Source organism: Oryzias melastigma, linkage group LG9, assembly GCF_002922805.2.
Source record: "Oryzias melastigma strain HK-1 linkage group LG9, ASM292280v2, whole genome shotgun sequence".
NCBI lineage: Eukaryota > Metazoa > Chordata > Actinopteri > Beloniformes > Adrianichthyidae > Oryzias > Oryzias melastigma.
In genome coordinates, this window is record NC_050520.1 from 10,137,265 (window position 1) to 10,155,455 (window position 18,191).

General features: G+C 38.9%; 2 protein-coding genes across 9 annotated transcripts in view; one reads left to right on the forward strand and one right to left on the reverse strand.

The window, feature by feature from the left end:
* Positions 1-16,372, forward strand: part of fancc (FA complementation group C) — a 56,850-nt gene extending 40,478 nt beyond the window's left edge. For 3 of the 6 annotated variants that reach the window (XM_024275101.2, XM_024275104.2, XM_024275107.2), the window contains exons 16-17: positions 2,004-2,086; positions 16,263-16,372. In XM_024275101.2, the coding sequence (XP_024130869.1) occupies positions 2,004-2,086; positions 16,263-16,357 (178 nt within the window). In that variant the 3' untranslated portion in view covers positions 16,358-16,372. The remainder of the gene's footprint in view (positions 1-2,003; positions 2,087-16,262) is intronic. The other 3 variants (XM_024275103.2, XR_002919592.2, XM_024275106.2) reach the window with 3 other exon arrangements.
* The window catches only part of aopep (aminopeptidase O (putative)), an 85,490-nt gene that overhangs the window by 13,370 nt on the left and 53,929 nt on the right, over positions 1-18,191 (reverse strand). For 2 of the 3 annotated variants that reach the window (XR_002919590.2, XM_024275098.2), the window contains one exon: positions 3,956-4,072. Coding sequence is in view for 2 of the 3 variants with exons in the window: in XM_024275098.2 (XP_024130866.1) it covers positions 3,956-4,072 (117 nt within the window). In the remaining variant the exon portion in view is untranslated. Of the gene's footprint in view, positions 1-3,955; positions 4,073-16,704; positions 17,217-18,191 lie in introns of those variants that run through there. The other variant, XM_024275099.2, reaches the window with a different exon arrangement.

Consider the following 18,191-nt stretch of genomic DNA (forward strand, 5'->3'; position numbering starts at 1 on the left):
AGGGCCCCTCTCTCTGACAGCACATGCAATTACACAGTGACATTCCTTCATTTATTACTGCACCACCGCCCTGACTTCACCCCCGCCCCCTCCACCACCCGTTTTTAAACATACGCAAAAGCTTTCGACTGTTGATGAAGAGCTCTGTGTGTGCATGCTTACCGTTACAAACCAGTTTCCATATTTCATACAGTCTGGGTCTCACGCTTCAGACGTGCTTGGAATCATGATGGATATGAAGAGTTATGGCTCAACATTGCTACAGTCTCACAATAATTGTTAGAGGGATGTTTGAAAACCTTAAAATATATTTTGTTGAACTCTGGATCTGCACATTAACACATTTCCACCAAGAGGGAATCACCAGACTCTTTAGCCTTTTTTAACTGTTGTGTACACACAATCCTACCAGGCAAAGAAAGGATCTTCCACAAGTGCATGGGTCCCTCTTGAGATGCTTAATCAGCTTTAACTAGTTTAGGCATGAACATGAAAGCTCTGGTGGCATCTTGTAGTGTGGGTGGATTGGTGATGGATCCTTTGGGTTTGGAGGGGTACGACCCTTTTGGATTCATCTGGCACACTTCATAGCCATCTTATTTAGAATCTGAGGCTGAAACATGTTGGTTTATAGAAGTTTGTACTTTTAAGATTTTCCTTTTGTTTTTGCTTTGATTGGAATCCAATATTTGGAATGCAAAAGTTAAAACATTCTTTTTGTAGTGTCAATATGGGCTTAATTAGAATAAAGTTAACAATAAATGTAGAGTTCTTGTGTTTTAGGGGGATTTGAAAAGCAGCACTATGTTCTACTTTGTGGGGGGTGCTGCATAATCTAGTTTGTGCCTTGAGCAAACAAAACAAAAATTTTGTTTTCTAAATTATCAAAATTTTCCAATATTAAGTAGATGGTTTGATTAAAGATCCACTTCAATTATGTTTTTTGATTCCCAGTAATCTTTTAATTATGATTATGCCGTTTGTAGCCCAAAAATAAGTAAACTTCATAGTCTTCCGGGTCATAGTTTCTGCAGAGCGGCAGTAGTAACATAGAAATTCGCCTCTGAGTTTGTGGGCACGGCCGTTGGCACAGAATAGTCCCCTGCATCTTCCGTCATCCATCTGTTTAAACTCTCTCCCTCTAGCTTACAGCTCCCAATAACCCCAACCTAACATTACTGGTGCAACAAAATGTCATACAGTTTTGAGCCATATTCCATTTTGGACTATGAAAACAAAGATGTACATGGATTTATTTGTCTCCAAGTGGATGCATCAGAATGGAGTGAGGCAGGGAGCTTGTACATCACAGCTACAAGCTATTTCTTACTACATTTTTTTTATCTGGTCCTGATTCACTACAATATGAATAAAGAAATACAGTTTTAAGATACATTTTCTCAATTTCACACGAAAAATACCACAAGAACATGTTTAAAACACTAAAAACACAGTTTCCATTGGAGTGGGTCAAATTGAGGACCGGTTCAGTGCATGTTTGAGAGCGGAGTTTTAATATAGTTACATTAAAATGCAAATGTTGCACAGTTTTGTTGTGCAGAGAAAGGCTAACCTGTTGATTGTATTGTTGGTCTCAAGCCCCCAAAATCTGTTCTTTAATTTAATCCCAATTTGAAGCTTAAGTTCCTTAAATGACCACTAAAAGCTTGTTTAAAAAATAATAGTAATTTCACATTGATGTTAAAAAGTCCAACTATATACCAAAACTAAATATATTCGCACCCTAGATCGAAGAAAGTCTAAAATGGGGGTGTAAATTAGCTGCTTTGATTTTTCTCTGTGTATTTATTGATAAGCAGGCTGGGCAGAGTAAATTCCTGTCTATGGGGCTCAACCCACTTTAGGCTTCATTTTACATCAATCAGAACCCTATGGATGACGTGAGAGACTATCAGACAAGTGCATGACTGTTTATGATTGATCTACAAATGAGCTTTGGTAATGAACAGTAAGAGCTGTTACTGAAATCTGTTTTCTCCAAGGAGAATGGGGAGTGGAGATGGATTATCAAAAGAATCTTGGAAAAGATCTGCACAAGAAAAAAAAAGGCAGCTTGGTGCATCAGGTGAAGTTTTCTTGATTTCCCCGTCTAGAGGAAGTGTTTAAGATGTGTCAAAATGTTGTTTAGTCATATTTACAGAGTGCAACCCCCTACACTTAAGTCACACTGGGTTCTTGATGAGAACCAGTAAAGAGCACTCACACAATACAGCCAGTGTTGCTGACCAACAGATGGCCCCCCACACATAAACACACACTTACGCTTTAATAAAAACACCCACACGCACGGACACAGGTAGAGTTACAAAGTGTACCACATCACATGGGGCTCATATGAAAGGAGGAGGCCAAAGTCACGCAGGCTCTCTCATACATGCAAACACATGCCCCGGCTGACAGACAAGCTCACACGCATAATCATGGTCACTGGAAAACACACGAACAGAGTGCACGCACACCACCGCTCGGGCAGGCACATGTTTACTCTCACAGTCGTGTTCATGTTCATGCAAAATGTTCACCTCCCACTCACAAAAAGCTCCGTCATTGCTTTCGTTGAAACGGCGTCTCACTTTTACAGCATTCTGCTCTTTGTGCAAAACAGCTGGTGAAACAATACGGAGCAAAGTCACAAGAACAGGCACACGAGGAAACGAGTCTGTGAAAACCCAGAACTTCACAACTCATGTGGCATAAAATGGAGAGACGTGCACCGAAGGCTGGCGGATCTGATAATAGGCTGTGATGCTCAAGTGATCCATCAGACCTTTCACGATGCTTTCAGGGTCACCATATTACCAACCTCCTTTCAGACAACATAGCAGCCGTTCCTCACATTCAGCGCTCATTTCTTCTAAAAGGCTCCTATTCTCTGTGAGACAAACACTTAGGGGACTACAGAGGCTGAACTGCACCCAGTTCTGTGTTTATCAGAGACTTTTAAACAGATCAGTCATCAATCACCTGAAGAGAAGGCCGTACCGCACAAAGCAACCAGACCAAAGGGGAGGGGGGGCAGCTTCAAGCAAAGAGGAGGAAAATAAATAACCCTATTTATATAGAAAGAGGAAGGTGATTAACGTCCTCTGAAAGGGATTACTTACATTAGGATGGGGCCATTGCCTTTAAACAGGTGTGTGGAAGTTTGTGCAAGCGTGTTTTTCCATGCTTGACTATTGTGTATAATGGCTCAGCATATTTATAGCAAACACTCAAAGCTTTTTTTTCTTCCTGGAAACTGCAGTGGAGAATCTGCCTCCATCTGCCAGGAAGCCTGAGTGAAGCCGGAGCCGAGGCCACTCTGCGTTTGGCCTCGCGCAGCGACCGCAAGCCCGATAACTTGACGTCTGAAAGAAATTACAGCAGTTACGCGTCTAAAAGCGCCTTAAAAAAATATAAACTTGTGTGATCTCATTAAGTGCTTTGAGCTGAAAGTTTGAACGTTTAAGCGCAATTTTAGCTGTCTGGATTCAATATAACGGCCAACTTTGCGCGACGGCGCATCTGAGCCCCATTATGTACATCAGTGCCTCGACAGAACAGCTCATATAGTTAATAGGAACTTGTTAAAAGCTAAATATGTATCAAATTTTTCCTTTCAAAATGCGCCATGTGTTAACGACGGGGGAAGGTATAGACGGTTTACAGGCGGAGAAATGTTTTCTCACTCGAGCTGCTGAATTCTGGGAGAAGGGACTTTAAAGGAACAAACTTTTCCACCGTTCGCACACAAACAAGAAAGAAAGACTGTTAATAGCACCAATAAAGAACTTTGTTCTGCACTAAACATAAAGTGAATAGTTGTGGGATTTAGCCTTCTTATTACAAGAGAATTTACTACACATCAAGTCTGCTTCCACTTTCATGACTGGAGGAGATTGTGGAGCTCGGATGCATATGCTCACTTGTCTAAGCATGTGTGCATGGGTCTTACCTCAGCGTCTTGTCTGTGCAGATTGTAGATCTTGTGTAGAGCGTGCATGGATGCCGCACTCAGCTCCGGTTCCTCCAACAGAAGTTCCAAAAGCAGCACGAGTTGGTCCGCCGTCAGCTGAAGAAACAGAAAGATAAAGCATGAAGTTCTCGTTGGCACATTGGAACATTTTGTAAAAATCCTCCAACTCAGACAAGCAACTTTTCAAAATCTAATTAAGAAAATTATCTGAACTAGCTGACTCATTTAGATGCTGATCATTGTTCAGACACTCCCAAGAAGGTTTCATTTTGTTCTCCGAGGAAGGAAAAAAAAATCCACATCAACAGAAATCAGGTGATTAAAATTGCGTTTCAAACTGAATAAGATGTAGAATAATAAAACAGAGCAGAAATAGTAATCAAATAAATATGATAAATTTGGTCAATTTTGTGCCTCTGGGAAATATTATAAAACAAGCAAAGCAGGAGACGGATAAAATAGATTCATTGGGTTTTGGGCGACCAGAAGAGTGAAACAAAAATAATCAAGCTGTTCTGAAGCAAAGCAAGGAGCCCTGTTAAAGAATGCAGATCATCATAAAAAGGACTTTCTATGCCCATTGAACACAGTCAAATCCCAGACTGCAGCGACGCCCGCGATGGCAGGCTGAGAAGAAAAGGTTTGCAGGAAACGTGAAGCTTCCCAACACTCGTTCCATCTTTCTGAGGTGGGTTTGAAGGAAAAAGCCCATTTTCTTCTGATGAATACCATCTTCAGAGAAGAGTATTTTAGGAATCAGTGTGGGCAGCGATATGAGAGTGGCTTCCTCCTCTGGGGAACAGCTCTGCCCAGATTTGCCTTGCTCTCTGTTGGGTACACCCAGCACTTAACAGAAACACCTTTTTTCTCTGCACCCAGCCTGGGACCCAATTAATAGCTGGAAGCTCTACGGAGACTAATGTGAAAATGAGTATGAAGAGGGATAGAGCTAAGACACAGAGGAGCACATTTTCTTCGGGAGAGCAAAAAAGTAAGTCTGCAGCTTAGCGTATGTGATGCATACTTCTTGAGTGTGTTTATGGTTCCCAGACTCCTTAATGCTGCCGGGAAGACTCCAAAGAAAAAACAGAAAGTATTTCAGCATGTAGCTGCTGGAAGTGAAGGAACGACACTCATACTCACGCTGGCCAATAGTCAAATCAAACACTATTACCGCCGCTGCACACTCGCACGCACAAACGCTGGTGATCATCTAACCGCGCTGAACATCTGATATCCCGCCTTCCCTTCACCCTCTATTGACTCTCCTCTCCCTCCATTTTGTGAAAGGCTGAGAGTTCCCTGAAGTGGCGTCTCCATCTCTAAAGAGCCTCTGTGGGGCCCACCCATGATCAGTCTGAGAGCCCCCCCTCCACACATTAGAAAATAAAACTCACAAACCCACATACTCACAAGCCCATCTGCGGTGACGGTGATGACCTGTTTTGCCTAAATGTATTTGTGTTGCCATGGTGGTAATCAATACGTCTGCAGCGGTGTCTCCAAAAGCAAATTCCTGGTCAATGATGGTGCATTTGAAACCATTTCACTTTGTTTTTATTATCCTGACAGAGACGCACACACTGTCTGACTGTCTCTCCTGTCAAATGTTACATTTCCACTGTGAACTTACTGACATGAGCAGTAATTACCTGAAGAAACTCAACAAAGCGGGTCCTTTCACTTAAGAATTTCACTTTTTTGTTTTGGTAAATCTTGTCAGAAAAGCAGGGAGTGTAGGCATGCTCAGACCTTTGGTGTTCCCTGCTTTACCCTCAAAAAGGTTTGAAACGTAGAACTATTTAATCCGTCAGATAATTAGTTTGGCTTTTACTGTAAACTTGGCACATGTACCAGTAAAAAAAATTGCTCCTAAGGAGACATACTCAAATTTATGTACCTGTGTGTCCATAATCTCTGACTGCAAACTATTCATGAAACTGATATCAATGTGTTTTAGCATGGTTTTCTGCAAATCTTGATTGATTAAAATGTCCAACAAACCATGCAGGGTAAATGGGGGACTGAGTATCTGCACCTTTTAAGGTTCGTCGTGGGATTACTCAAAGGTCTCCCTGTGCGTTTTTATTTATACAAGCAAGACTTTCCAGTTCAAATGAAGGATTGCAAAACTGGTTGTGTGGATTGGTGGTCTTATGATTTAGTGGTTTACATTGCAAGCATTGCTAGTTTACAGCAGTTACTTCATTTATGGTCTGAATCGGCTTTGACCCTTTTGATGTTGAATGTAAGTTTGTACTGTTAGTTTTTAATGGCACAAGAAATATATATCATATTGAAATGAAGCGGCTGCTTGTTATGATTTAAAACTGCACGTTCTAAAGAAGGCAAAGCTAAAATGATTTCATCAATGTACAAAAAAAGACCTGTTAAAACTCGCTCTTCTAAACAAATTGTGTCATGCATCCCTACTGAATTCGGACAATTCACAAGTTTACCATTTGATTTAAAATCTTTTAAAAGTGATTCATCTTTAAAAGTTAACTTCTTTTTAAACCGCATTGTATGGTTGTTAAAAACAATAGTTATGTACATTCTTTTGCACAAAATATTTAAAATTTTGCTTTACAAAAAGATCAAAACATAATTTTCATGAGTTGTATTTTGCAAGAAAAGTTTGATAACTTTTATTTGATTTTTTAAGCCCAGCTCTGCTAATAAATAACTTTTCTACTGAACCAGTAATTTATTTTTGTAAATTAGATACTATTACATATTTTTACACTGTTCCGAAAAAAAAAGAAAAACGCTTTATAGTTAACAAATCCTTTAATTTTACTCTTTAAAGCCCCACTCTGATCATCTTTTGAGCAACTCTAAAAGCGTTCCTAGGGCTCTTTTAATTATGATTATGGCTTTTTTTTTAGCCAAAATTTTAAAAACTCATTTTCAAGGACAGTTTCCGCAGAGAGGCAGGACTTCATTAGAAGTAGGGTAGTGAGTTGTGGGTGGGACCATTGACACGGAAAAGTCCCATCCACCCCCACTTCCCATCATCCATTACAGGACTATCTTGTTATCATTACTGATGCAACAAAAATGGCAAATATTATTGGAGCTGTCAAGCCACAGTTTTGAACCAGATGCCGGCTCAGATGTAGAAAACAAAGACGTTAATGGCTCTATTTGTCTGCAAGTGAATGCATCAGAATGGAAGCTGGGAGCTTGTGGCCTGCCAATCGTAATTTCTACATCTTTTTTTTCTTTTTTTTCAAGATTTAAATAAAAAAATACTCAGAAATACAATTACTTTCTATGTCTATAATCAGAAATATGCCCCACAAACATGTTTAAAAAAACAATTGTCATAAGAGAGGGTCTTAAAAATTATTGAAATATTTCTATTAGGCTATATTTAATTAAAATTGCTACGCAAATTCATGAGGTTATTATACAGTCATGAGAGGTGTATTTTATCATACACTGACCACTTTCAAATAAATCAGAATAAGTCTCTTTACATTTTTTTTACTAAAATCAACACCTTAAGCACTCTGAATTTTTGAGAAGCTGCACAGATATTTAATGTTTAAAGTCTGATTGCGGCGGTTTTCACACACCTGACTCTGCGTCCACAGAGAGGATAACTGGTGAAAAGGTGAGCTCCATGGCTGAGTACTCTCTTATTAGCAGGTTGAGGTCTCTGAACGGCACATCAACACTTCCAAAGCCCTCAAGTACACACTAGCACACACTCAAGCGCACAAACACAGTCCCATGTGCGGCTCCGTTTCACTGCCATGGGTAGGTCATGAGTAACTCTAACAATAGCCCTTAATGGCAGAGTGCTGAAAATAGCGGTGAAAGGAAAAACACAAAGCAGAATCGGAGCGGTCCGAAGAGGGATTTCATTGCAGCTCCCTTCTTCAAAGGCAGGGAATGTGACAGGTGTGTGTGCTTCAATCTGGATTGTAATCAAAAGCACACATATCAATGTACACAATCCACTTCAGTGCAAAACAGTGTCTGCTCCACCATATTGAGTTTAACCAATGCAAAGACCTCTGGGAAATCTGCTGCGGAAAGGTCCCCCCCTCTGAGTGACCTCCAAACCTCTACAGAACAACGACACACGCGCATGCACAAACACAGACTGTTTACTTACTGTAAGTGACTGACATCTCAATGAGACGCAGCTCTAGTAAACACAGGATATGACTTCCACCTCCAAGTATACGTGAACAAAGTATAGAAAAGGGTGTTTCGCTGCGAGTGGGACTGAGAATTTGAACGTGATGGAGAGAACCAATAAAAACGAAGACACTTTTAGTGGGTGCTCACTTGTGTGTGTAGGAGTAAATGTTAGAGCATAAATGTGGGTGTACGGGACTAAAACCTGCCGCTGCATCACACGTCTGAGCGTGGAGACACACACCACAGTGGAGCCATTTCAAGTAGCTTTTGTCCCCACTAGATCTAATTTTCTCAGAGCGCTGAAGATTACAAAGGGTTGTTCATATTAGAAGTAAAATTAAAATATCTTTTCTCCAACAATTCAACACTTGTTCTGTTTCGCCATGGCAACGACCCTTTGATCCACTCTGGTACAACAGACAGGAGAGCCCACTATTGTCCTTCTTCAGAAGCCTTTATGCATATACAACACCGATTAAAATATTAATTTATTGCTGGATCCCTTTGTGCATGAGAAATGATTGGAGCAGAAATGAGGAGTAAAGAGAAAAATTTGAAAAAAAAAAAAAAAAGTCTTCAACTGGACCGGCTGTGTGGTTTAATGTCTTTATGAGTAAAACTGCACTCGATCAGACTTTGCTTCAAAGCTACACAGATGTATTGGTGATATCAACTCCTACCCATGGACCACTGGGGGAAAATATCCTGCCTGTTCAGTCACACAGAATTATGGGGAGTGGAGCCGTTGACTAACTGTGACATTATAAAAACCAAACTGAGTTTTTTTTTTTTTTTTTTTGAGAGGCCATTGAACCAAGCCGGTATGCATGTGTGTGCGGTGCCATTCAGCCTTTTATTCCTGTCTGACCGCAGGCTCGTAAAAACACATTCTGGCACCAGGAGCTAAAGGACTCAGCCCACGCCTCAGGTACTAAGGTTTCACTCTTTCTTTCACTCCTATTGCTCCCTTTCTCTCTTGTCTGTTGTCTCCGTCTCCAGGACTGTCTGTTACTGGTATCCATACCAACTCCTTTTCACTCCCTCTTTCAAAGGAATAAACTGTCTGCCTCCCCTCAATTAAAATCCCTTCCTTGTTTCCTTTTATATCTTTTTTAATCTGCCTTTATTATTATTTTTTTACTCGGTGTAAGGGCAAAAAATGTGTACAGTTTAACAAACAAGAATGTTACCAACGTCACAAAGACATGCTGTTTTATCAACTTTAGAGATGCATAAAAAAGCTGGTCAGAAGTGAAGCGGCTTAAAAGGAAAGTCAAAACATTTGAAGGAAACTATGCTGCTTTGAAGTAAAAATTCTTTGGAAATATGGAGCTTTTGTGGAAATATATTTAAACTTTGACTTCTAATCAATTAATACAGTTTATTATTAAGAAGATAGGATAATTTTCATAAAAGGAAGAAAGTCATCATTTATTTTGATTTCTTTCAGTTTTAGAAAAAATAGAATTATGTACTTGTCTTTAAGTGTCAAAATATGTTTTAAAATGCTTATACGTAATCTGTGTTTCTGTACAACATTTGTATATGGTGCCCTGAAGTTGAAATCTCATCAATAAAGATCACAATGACAATTTAAAAAGCAAAACAGACAAGTAAAGATCATCCAATCGGTGATGTCTCATGGTTGCTTTATTTCCAGTTCTTATTGCATTTCATTTTTTAACATTTTATTTAAATTTCTGGAAATTTCTGTTTTCATTTTTATTTTTTATACTCTTTTGGAATTGTGCTTTGATTTCTTGAATTTTGCTTTGATTTCTAAATTGTAATGTAATTTGTTTTAATTATTTGATTTGCTTTTTTTAGTTTTTGTAATCTCCAATATGTTTTTGCTTTGAGTTATTTGTTGCACTTCAGGGCCACCGTACTCATTCACAATTGAAAACTGGATATCAGAAGAAACATCAACAAGTTGATAGGGAGATATGCTGGAAACTGGGGGTAATACAAGGTGAAGGAAACACAAAATGAACACAAAAACATTACAATAATTCATTTCTATATCATAAATCAGTTTTAGCCATTGTTTTGTTACATGCATTTTCTGTGAAAGCAGCACTTTACCATCAGTTGTCAGAGCTAATTGGCCATCTGGTAAAACACATTTACCTCCAGTTTTTTAACAGCACCAGTCAACCTCTTGCAGACTCAACCACACTTTGAGAAAAGGAAAAGAAGGAGAAAACTTGCATCTCTTGTCTGTGGGGGTTAAACATTATGAACTCTCGACTTGCAACAACAACTTGTGGTGGAAAATAATAATACGCTTATTTATCCAATCAAGGTTAGATTACAATAAAATGATTTTCTCAGTGCATAAGTTACTTCAGGTCCCCTAGTTTCTCTTTGCATGCTGGGTTTTTTATGTTACACAGTCAAAAATGTTTAACCAAGTTACAATCTGCTTTTAAAAGGAACCTGGTCTCTTAAAAATATATTTATTTTGCCTGGATTGTAGTTTGGGGAAACATGCTTTATCAAGGTTAAGACCACAGTTATGTGGGCTTGAAGTTTCCCTGGTTACAATCTATCGATGGAAACAATACTTCCCCACATGATTTAAAAGGGTAGATTTTTGTTAACACGACATCTGAAAGAGTTGGTTATTCAGGAACGCTGATTGTCACTTGGTTACCAAACTGCATGTAAAGCCCGATTTCTGACGGGTATAATGGCAGGTTTCTCATGTGAACGCAGTTATCTGTGCTGGATGCTGCAGTATTACATGTGCACTCACAAAGCTCCTTTCAGCATGTATGAGAGAACTCAGAGACAGAAGCAGTGACAGGAGGCTGTAAACGGTAAAAGTGAATTTAGATAAGAATGAATTCAAAGGGGATATGATATCCTGTAGGTCCATGAGGGCTAATAAGACATAAAACGACCTGCTGACACAGGGTTTGTAAACCAATTTGAGGTAATGGCTTGGAACACAAAGAGATAGTAAAAGTTATCTATGATTCAAATGTTGCCCTTTAAACTCGCGCGTCCAAGCTGGGTTGCTTTATCTTTTCCTCAAATGATGTCACACCTGCCGCACTGCGATGATCTCCGGTCAGATGACCTCAACCACGTCCGGCAGCTGACTGAGTATCTGTAATTTAATCACTAATAGCACTCGTCTTTTTATTTTTTTATTTTTCTTTTTCAATTGGCGACTGCTCTAATCAACAAACGCAGCAGCTGCAGATACCAGAGGGTAATATGTGTGCAAGTGACTGCTTTGAATGTGACAAGCATTTTTAGCAGCAATTCAAGTACAGAAACGATGACAGAACTAATCAAAAACCTTTAGAAAGATCACACATTTAATCGAATTAAAGTTTTTAAGAACAGTTCTAACACAGCATTCCAAGTGGTCTTTTAATTATGATTTTGCAGTTTTTAGCCAAAATAAAATAAAATAAAAAACTTTTGTTTTCTAGGACATAGAAAGGGCAGAAACAACCTCATCATAACATACATTTGTAGGGTGTATTGGCAAGAGTCTGGTGATACGGTACATATCACAATAATCCCATAACTGTACCAGAACAATTTTCTTAGAATGACTTAGAAAAAAACTCTACCTGAATATTAATACGCCTTTCATATTAATAAAAAGGTAATAATTTTATGTAATGATCACAAGGCTAAACACTGCAGCTGTATCTCATAGTGGCTACAAGTTGCTTTTAACCGAGAATATTCTGTGCTACCTCCAGTGAACCTGCACCTTTTTGTTCTTTTTTTATCATTCTATTTTATTTTTTCTGGTGTACCTGAACTTGTACAGAAATCCCTATTCTTCCCTTAACCAAAACTGTGACTCTGAGAGCTTTGTAAAATAATTCCAATGTGTCTCAATGTAAGTTGATGAATATGTGGCAATTAAAAAACCTTAAACCTTAATATTAATGGGGCTTTTCTTTTGGAAAATTAAGAAATATTTGTCCTTAAAGAGAACAACCAATATTGTCTGATTTCCACTACAAAAATATGTTTCAGAATAGGAAAAATAACAGAATAAATGTACCTTAACTGATTTATTATTGTATATATTTTTATATGTATTTTCCTCTTTCAGAGGCTCAGCTCATTTCATTCTAATCACTGGATGTAAATTCTGATGTGTGCTGCTGACCTCTTGGCCAGCAGCACGACATGATCTGAACGGATCTTTCCTGGTTAAATAAAGAGAATCAAGGTTCCAAAAGTATGATTGAGGAAATAAAGTGCTGTTTATTTCCAACATTGCTAAATGTTGCTTTAACTCTTGTGCTATCCTAGCCATGTTTACATTAAAAGTGGGTTCATCTGGACCCCACAAGACAGCGTACTGAACTTTTTTTTTTTTTTAAGGATTTTTTTTTAATATTCACTGGTGTCCGTGGTAGACATGAAATCCTGTCCACCTCAGTCCACTTTTGTCATGGTTAAATTGTTCAAGAGCCTAATCAGTGCTCGAACTAGAGATTCAAAAATAAGTAAGGAAGAAACCAACCAATTCCTTCCAGAAACATATCAGTGTGATGAAGCAACATTTTAAATTGATTCATGTATTGCCACTGAAATATCATGGTATGTTGCCAAATTGATTCCCCCCTACACCCCTATAAATGTGCCTCCTAGTTGCAGGGGGGACCCTTGGTGTGGAACAACTAAGTGGGTCTTTAAGAAGTGAATTAGTCAACTCCAAGCTACACTATAGCAGCTATGTTGTTTGCGTCATTTTTTTAATGTATTTCACAACCACAACATGCCAGCATGGGGTTCAATAGCGACATAAATCCACAGTATGTGACGTACATCTCTGATGATCACAGAACTTTGAGGGTCTAATTGATGTTCTGTGAGCTGGTAGCAACTATTCGTGTTAAAGAGCGCAAGAAAATGACACAAACACAACATTAACAGCTTCACTAAATTAGTGAGCTGGCACGCACCAGGCACATATGTCTGCCACTCATCGGATCGCGTTTCTTTGCCACTTCACAGCTTTGTTCTTTCTTTGTGCGTCTGCAGAAGGTGGGGCTTTTGTTATGTAAAAATCCATGTTAGTGCAATTTGGCTAATCACAAAGGCAATTAGCATGTTTTCTCTCCAACTCATCACCGCTCTGACTCATTGTCATTCAGTCATGCACACCTCCAAAAAAATGGGAACATTTAATTAATCTCTGGCACTTTGTGCTTTGACGCAAGCTGCAAATCTTACTGTCTCCAGTGGATGCCTCCCTTGCCTCCCTCTTACCATTCCTCTGCCTTCGACTCCCACGATCTGTTGTTCCGTTCCCAAAAGAGACACAAACAACGTCTCAAACACAAAACCATCTTTAAAAGGCCTCTATGTCATTTTTCTATCTTTGTTTTCTGTTTTGCAAAGTGCTTTCTCTTGTAGCACACGTCTTGATCACTGCTCGCACCATTATATATGGAGAGGTGACCCAACAGTCTTCATGGGAAGGGTACAAACAGCCTTATTGGTGCATTTTACCCTCACAGCATGGATCCAGAGGGAGGCTGAACTCTGCTCTCAGCGGTGGCTGTTTTGCCCCTGCACCATCCTTAGGCCTTTGTAAGAAAGATGCTTTTGAAATTGAACTGGGACAAAAGGACCGCTGTTTGTGTGAGACTAAATTGCAGCAGTTGTACTTCAGTGACACAAACAAACAGCTTGATTTCAGCCAAAAAACGACAAGGAAACTTACAATTTTTACAGTTTTCTTCAATTAAAATGAGTTAAAACAATTTCTAATTATACATTCCACCAAAAAAGGGCACTAAAATAAAACTAATGTATATATATATATTTCCTTTTTCACAGTAACAATACAGTACATCCAGCAGTTTCCTTATAGATTTCAAGCAATACGTTTTTAAAACCTCATATTTTACAACTTGGGGAATCCTAATTAGGCTGAGTAATATTTTACTGACAATTTCTGAGATCATAATGGATCCCGTAATTCTACGGAATTCCAATGGGATGGGGGTAATTTCTTTTTAATCACATTACTAAGACAAGAGAGGAATAATGACAAACGGGAGTGAGGAGGAGTGGGAAAAATGTCCATGCATTTACATTTATTTCTATTTTTGGATAGAAAACTTGTCATTTTAATTTATACTTTAATCTGGCTTGTCTAATTAGTTAATAATTAGTCACCATTAGAGAACTGAAACAACACGGATGGAAAAACAAATGTTGATGTGAAGCAGCAAAGTAAAGATAAGTATTTGCAAAAAATGCCATCAATTTTCACATCTAAGTATAATTTGCACACTGTCTGGAACCAGTTGGGGATCGTATTATCTGACTAAACCAAAGGAAAAAAACAAAAAAGGAAAAGGGAGGAAACTGGATAGTCTGGAGAGTCATAATTTGATAATTATAAAGTTACAAGTGCCTGATCCCTTTTAAGCTCCAATCTTCTGTTCCAGATTTTAATGCAAACCAGGAAGTATCAAATGTCGCAGTTCCTTCAAAGACCACAGAGGGAAGGGGAACAGTTCTCCATTCATGAAATAAACCTACAAGATTTTCAAAGCTTTTTGCTTTAAGTATGACAAATTAGCACTTTTTTAGAGCTTTTTTTTTCATTGGCATGGGAGTTGTTCAATGTGTGGACTCAACAGAGCATCAAACTTGACTGTGCCCTGCCCTTTTTCTGTTTTGAGAATATTGTTGGGTGATGTAAACTGAGGTCAATGTGCCGTTACCACATTGCAAAATCCATTGGTTGACGTCAGAGATTATTTATCTGATGTACTTGGTGTGTATGGTATCTCCTCAATACAAAACACTTATCCTGTTGGACCTTTTTCAACTTTTTTATGAGTGTGGATCAGGGGCTCCAGAGCCTCCTTTACCCCTCCTTTGTTGCTCCTTGGTTTTGAAGAAAAATACAAACAATTTGATTAAATAACAAGTTTGCAGTTTAGGTTAATTAGTAAATTAAGTTTTGTTATTCAAGTCAAATAAATGAGCAAAATTATGGTAAAAAGATTTAACCTAACGTTGGAGGGATTTATTATGAGAATAAGATTAAAGCACGTTTCCAATGTTGTTTATAAAAGTCGTATTGATAGTAAATGGCATTTACTAAATGCCATGTGTAACTTTTGTTGTATTTTTGCATTTTAAGTCAATCTGTTGCAGAAGGATCTTATCTGACGCAGTGTGCTTTTATTTTGAAAGGAACTTGTATTTGGTGCTGACGAAAATAAAATAGGTATAAATCTCAAATTTACTGTTATTGCGATATTACCCTGTGCGATGTGTATCGCAAAAGACGGCGTAAAATGTAATGAAATGGTTACCTTAAATATTTAAACACATGCTGAAACAAAGTTGAAGGATTTAACAAATCAAATAAAACCTGTTATAAATTTGACCAATCCGATTAACCCCCGTCAGGTCGTTGACCAACCAATGGAGCCCTTTTATGTTAGATTATGTAGTCGAGGGTCATTTGGAGTTCAGTGTTATCCCTTGTGCTATCCTTGGCATGTCTACATCAACAGTAAACAACACGCTGAACTTTTGTTTTCCAAGGATTTCTTTCTATCTTCACTGGTGTCCATGGCCATCATTAAAATCCTGCCCACCTTTTTCATGGGAGGGATCACACATCAATAGAAGGATGGGGTCATCTGGACCCCATAAGAGACCATGAGGGTTATAATGACTTTTGTTCATTAAAATTGTTGCAGTGAAATAAAAATGAGGAAGTAATTAGTTGTTTTTAGTTTTGCTGTCTGTTCATGTATCGCAAGTCATATCGTCATTGCAATATTGATCACTAACATCGTACAGCCCTAGTTAAAGCTGTTTATTAAAGAGAATTATCACTCTTTTACAATTCAATTACTGTAAATATTTAAAAGTTACATGCTATGAATGGATCAATGGTCACAAAAGATTAAAAAAAAAACAAAGTTGTCCTTTGTGGCTCAGGTTTTAGTGAGTAAGAAACTGGAGCAAATTGCTCTTTTAGTGCTAAAGGTTGCAGACCTCTGATTTGGCTTCTTCAGTTTCACGCCTTGAGCTGTTTTTCCAGGTAACTGCCATAGTCAGTGGTGACATGGTTTACTCCCTTTGCTTCTCTTCTGCATTTCACTCTCAACAGAACCAGGATCCTCAAACAGACGGGGTCTTGCTTGCTTGGTCAGCACCAGAAGTCAGGCGAACTTTCCTGCATGCCACCATAAGTGGACGATCTAAACCAATAAACCTGGTGAGAATCAAACATACTAGAATGTGAATGTGTGAATATGTTTTAAAGATTATCTTATTATTGTACTTAAAATATCTAATTCACACTTTCACTCACTGACAGTTATTAACGTCACATCACTAGTTAAAAATCATTAGTGTTAACTATAACGATGTGACAGCATTCTAGCCTCTAAAGCAATGCCTCTTTGCTTGATGCTCATCACTGAGGCATCAGATTGGGGGGGTAAAACCAACAAATGGTTCATGGCAGCTCACCGTTCCCTCAGGGGATGGGTCAAATTTTGCACACCCCAGGTGTGTGACAGCTGATTGGACTTTAAGCCAAAAGTGGTGAGTGATGATATTTCGATAGGTTTTCAGGGACTTTTAGGATTGAAGGGAAAAATGTAGACCAAAAAAAACAACAGTCTTCTCACATTCATCAGAAATCTGGTAATTGGTTGACGCTCAACACAAACAGACTGAACGCAATACTGCAACACTTGCAGCAACCATCTAAACGGCCCCACTCCCTTCTGAGATACGGTGAAAAACGTGTGAAATGTGACTGAGGCTGAAAATAGCCCAGGTTTCATTTCCTCAGATCATTTGTTCTATTCCTATCCAGGGATGGGGAGAACAGCCTGAGGTTGAAGTTAATATCATCTTAGCTGGAAAATAAATAAATAAATGAAAGATGACTGAGGTAAAAAAAAAAAATGGTGGTAAGCAGCCCTCATTCTTGTTTCCTTTAATCCTTTAGAGCAGATGGTTTATTTTAACAGTTCTTTCTAAAACCTGCGGATTTCCTGGAAAACCTCAAACTGTCCGTTTTATTCCTGCGACTCCGAACAAACCTGGACACCTGAAGAAAAACAGATTCCAGAGGTCAAGCCTTCAGTCTTTGTTGTAAATTATTGAGTTGATGGAGCGCGTCGGCTCATACCGTTGAATCCCGCCGTGCCATTTCATAGCTGCTTGGCTCAAATGTCAACATGTAAAAAAAAAAACGTGCACAGACTCCAATGGAGGCCATGCAAAGCACCCCCAGACTGCCAGCAGATTCACTCATTTCAGTCCTGTTTAGTGTAGTGATAACAATGAGGGTTAAACACAAACATGCACTGCAGATGACCTCCAAAGAGAAGAGATAACATCTACTGTTAAAGAGGAAGAAGACAGAGCTCGCTCTTGTGTTTTTCCTGCTTATGGCTTTGGCTTGAACTGCGTGACATGTATGATATTCATTTGCTCATGAATGTGTGTTGGAGTGTGTGATGTCTCCGGTGTGAACTCCAGCCTGACCGGGCTTAACCAGCCCGAGCTGACAGAGGTATGCAGAATGGAATAAACCCAGATCTCTGCTGCACAGACAGAGAGGAAGACACAGCTGTGGAGACGTACGCACGTTTAACTGTGCGTGCACGCACAAACGCACGCACAGTAACAAAAAGACAATAGAGGCAGGTATTAGAGGATGACGGAGGGCAATAGAGGAAACCGGAGAAAGCAACCTCAGGAGCATCAAAGGGAATAATGGAAACCTAAAGCGTGGTGCTTTCCATTAATTCACATAATACAACAAAGAATGATTATCCACCAGGATTGTCAGACGGACTTGGTTCAAATGGGAAGAAAACAACATTTTTGATGGTTTTATTTGGTTCAGTTTCAGAAAACCAAGGGAACAAACTAAAATAAAAAAGAGAGATTACTCAAAGAAGAACAGACCATGATGGAAGACTACAATAGTTGGTCTTTTCAGTCATCTGTTCGTCATCCATTGATGTGCCTCTTCACTTCTTCACTCCAACATGTTTACTAAGTAGGATCAGAGCCG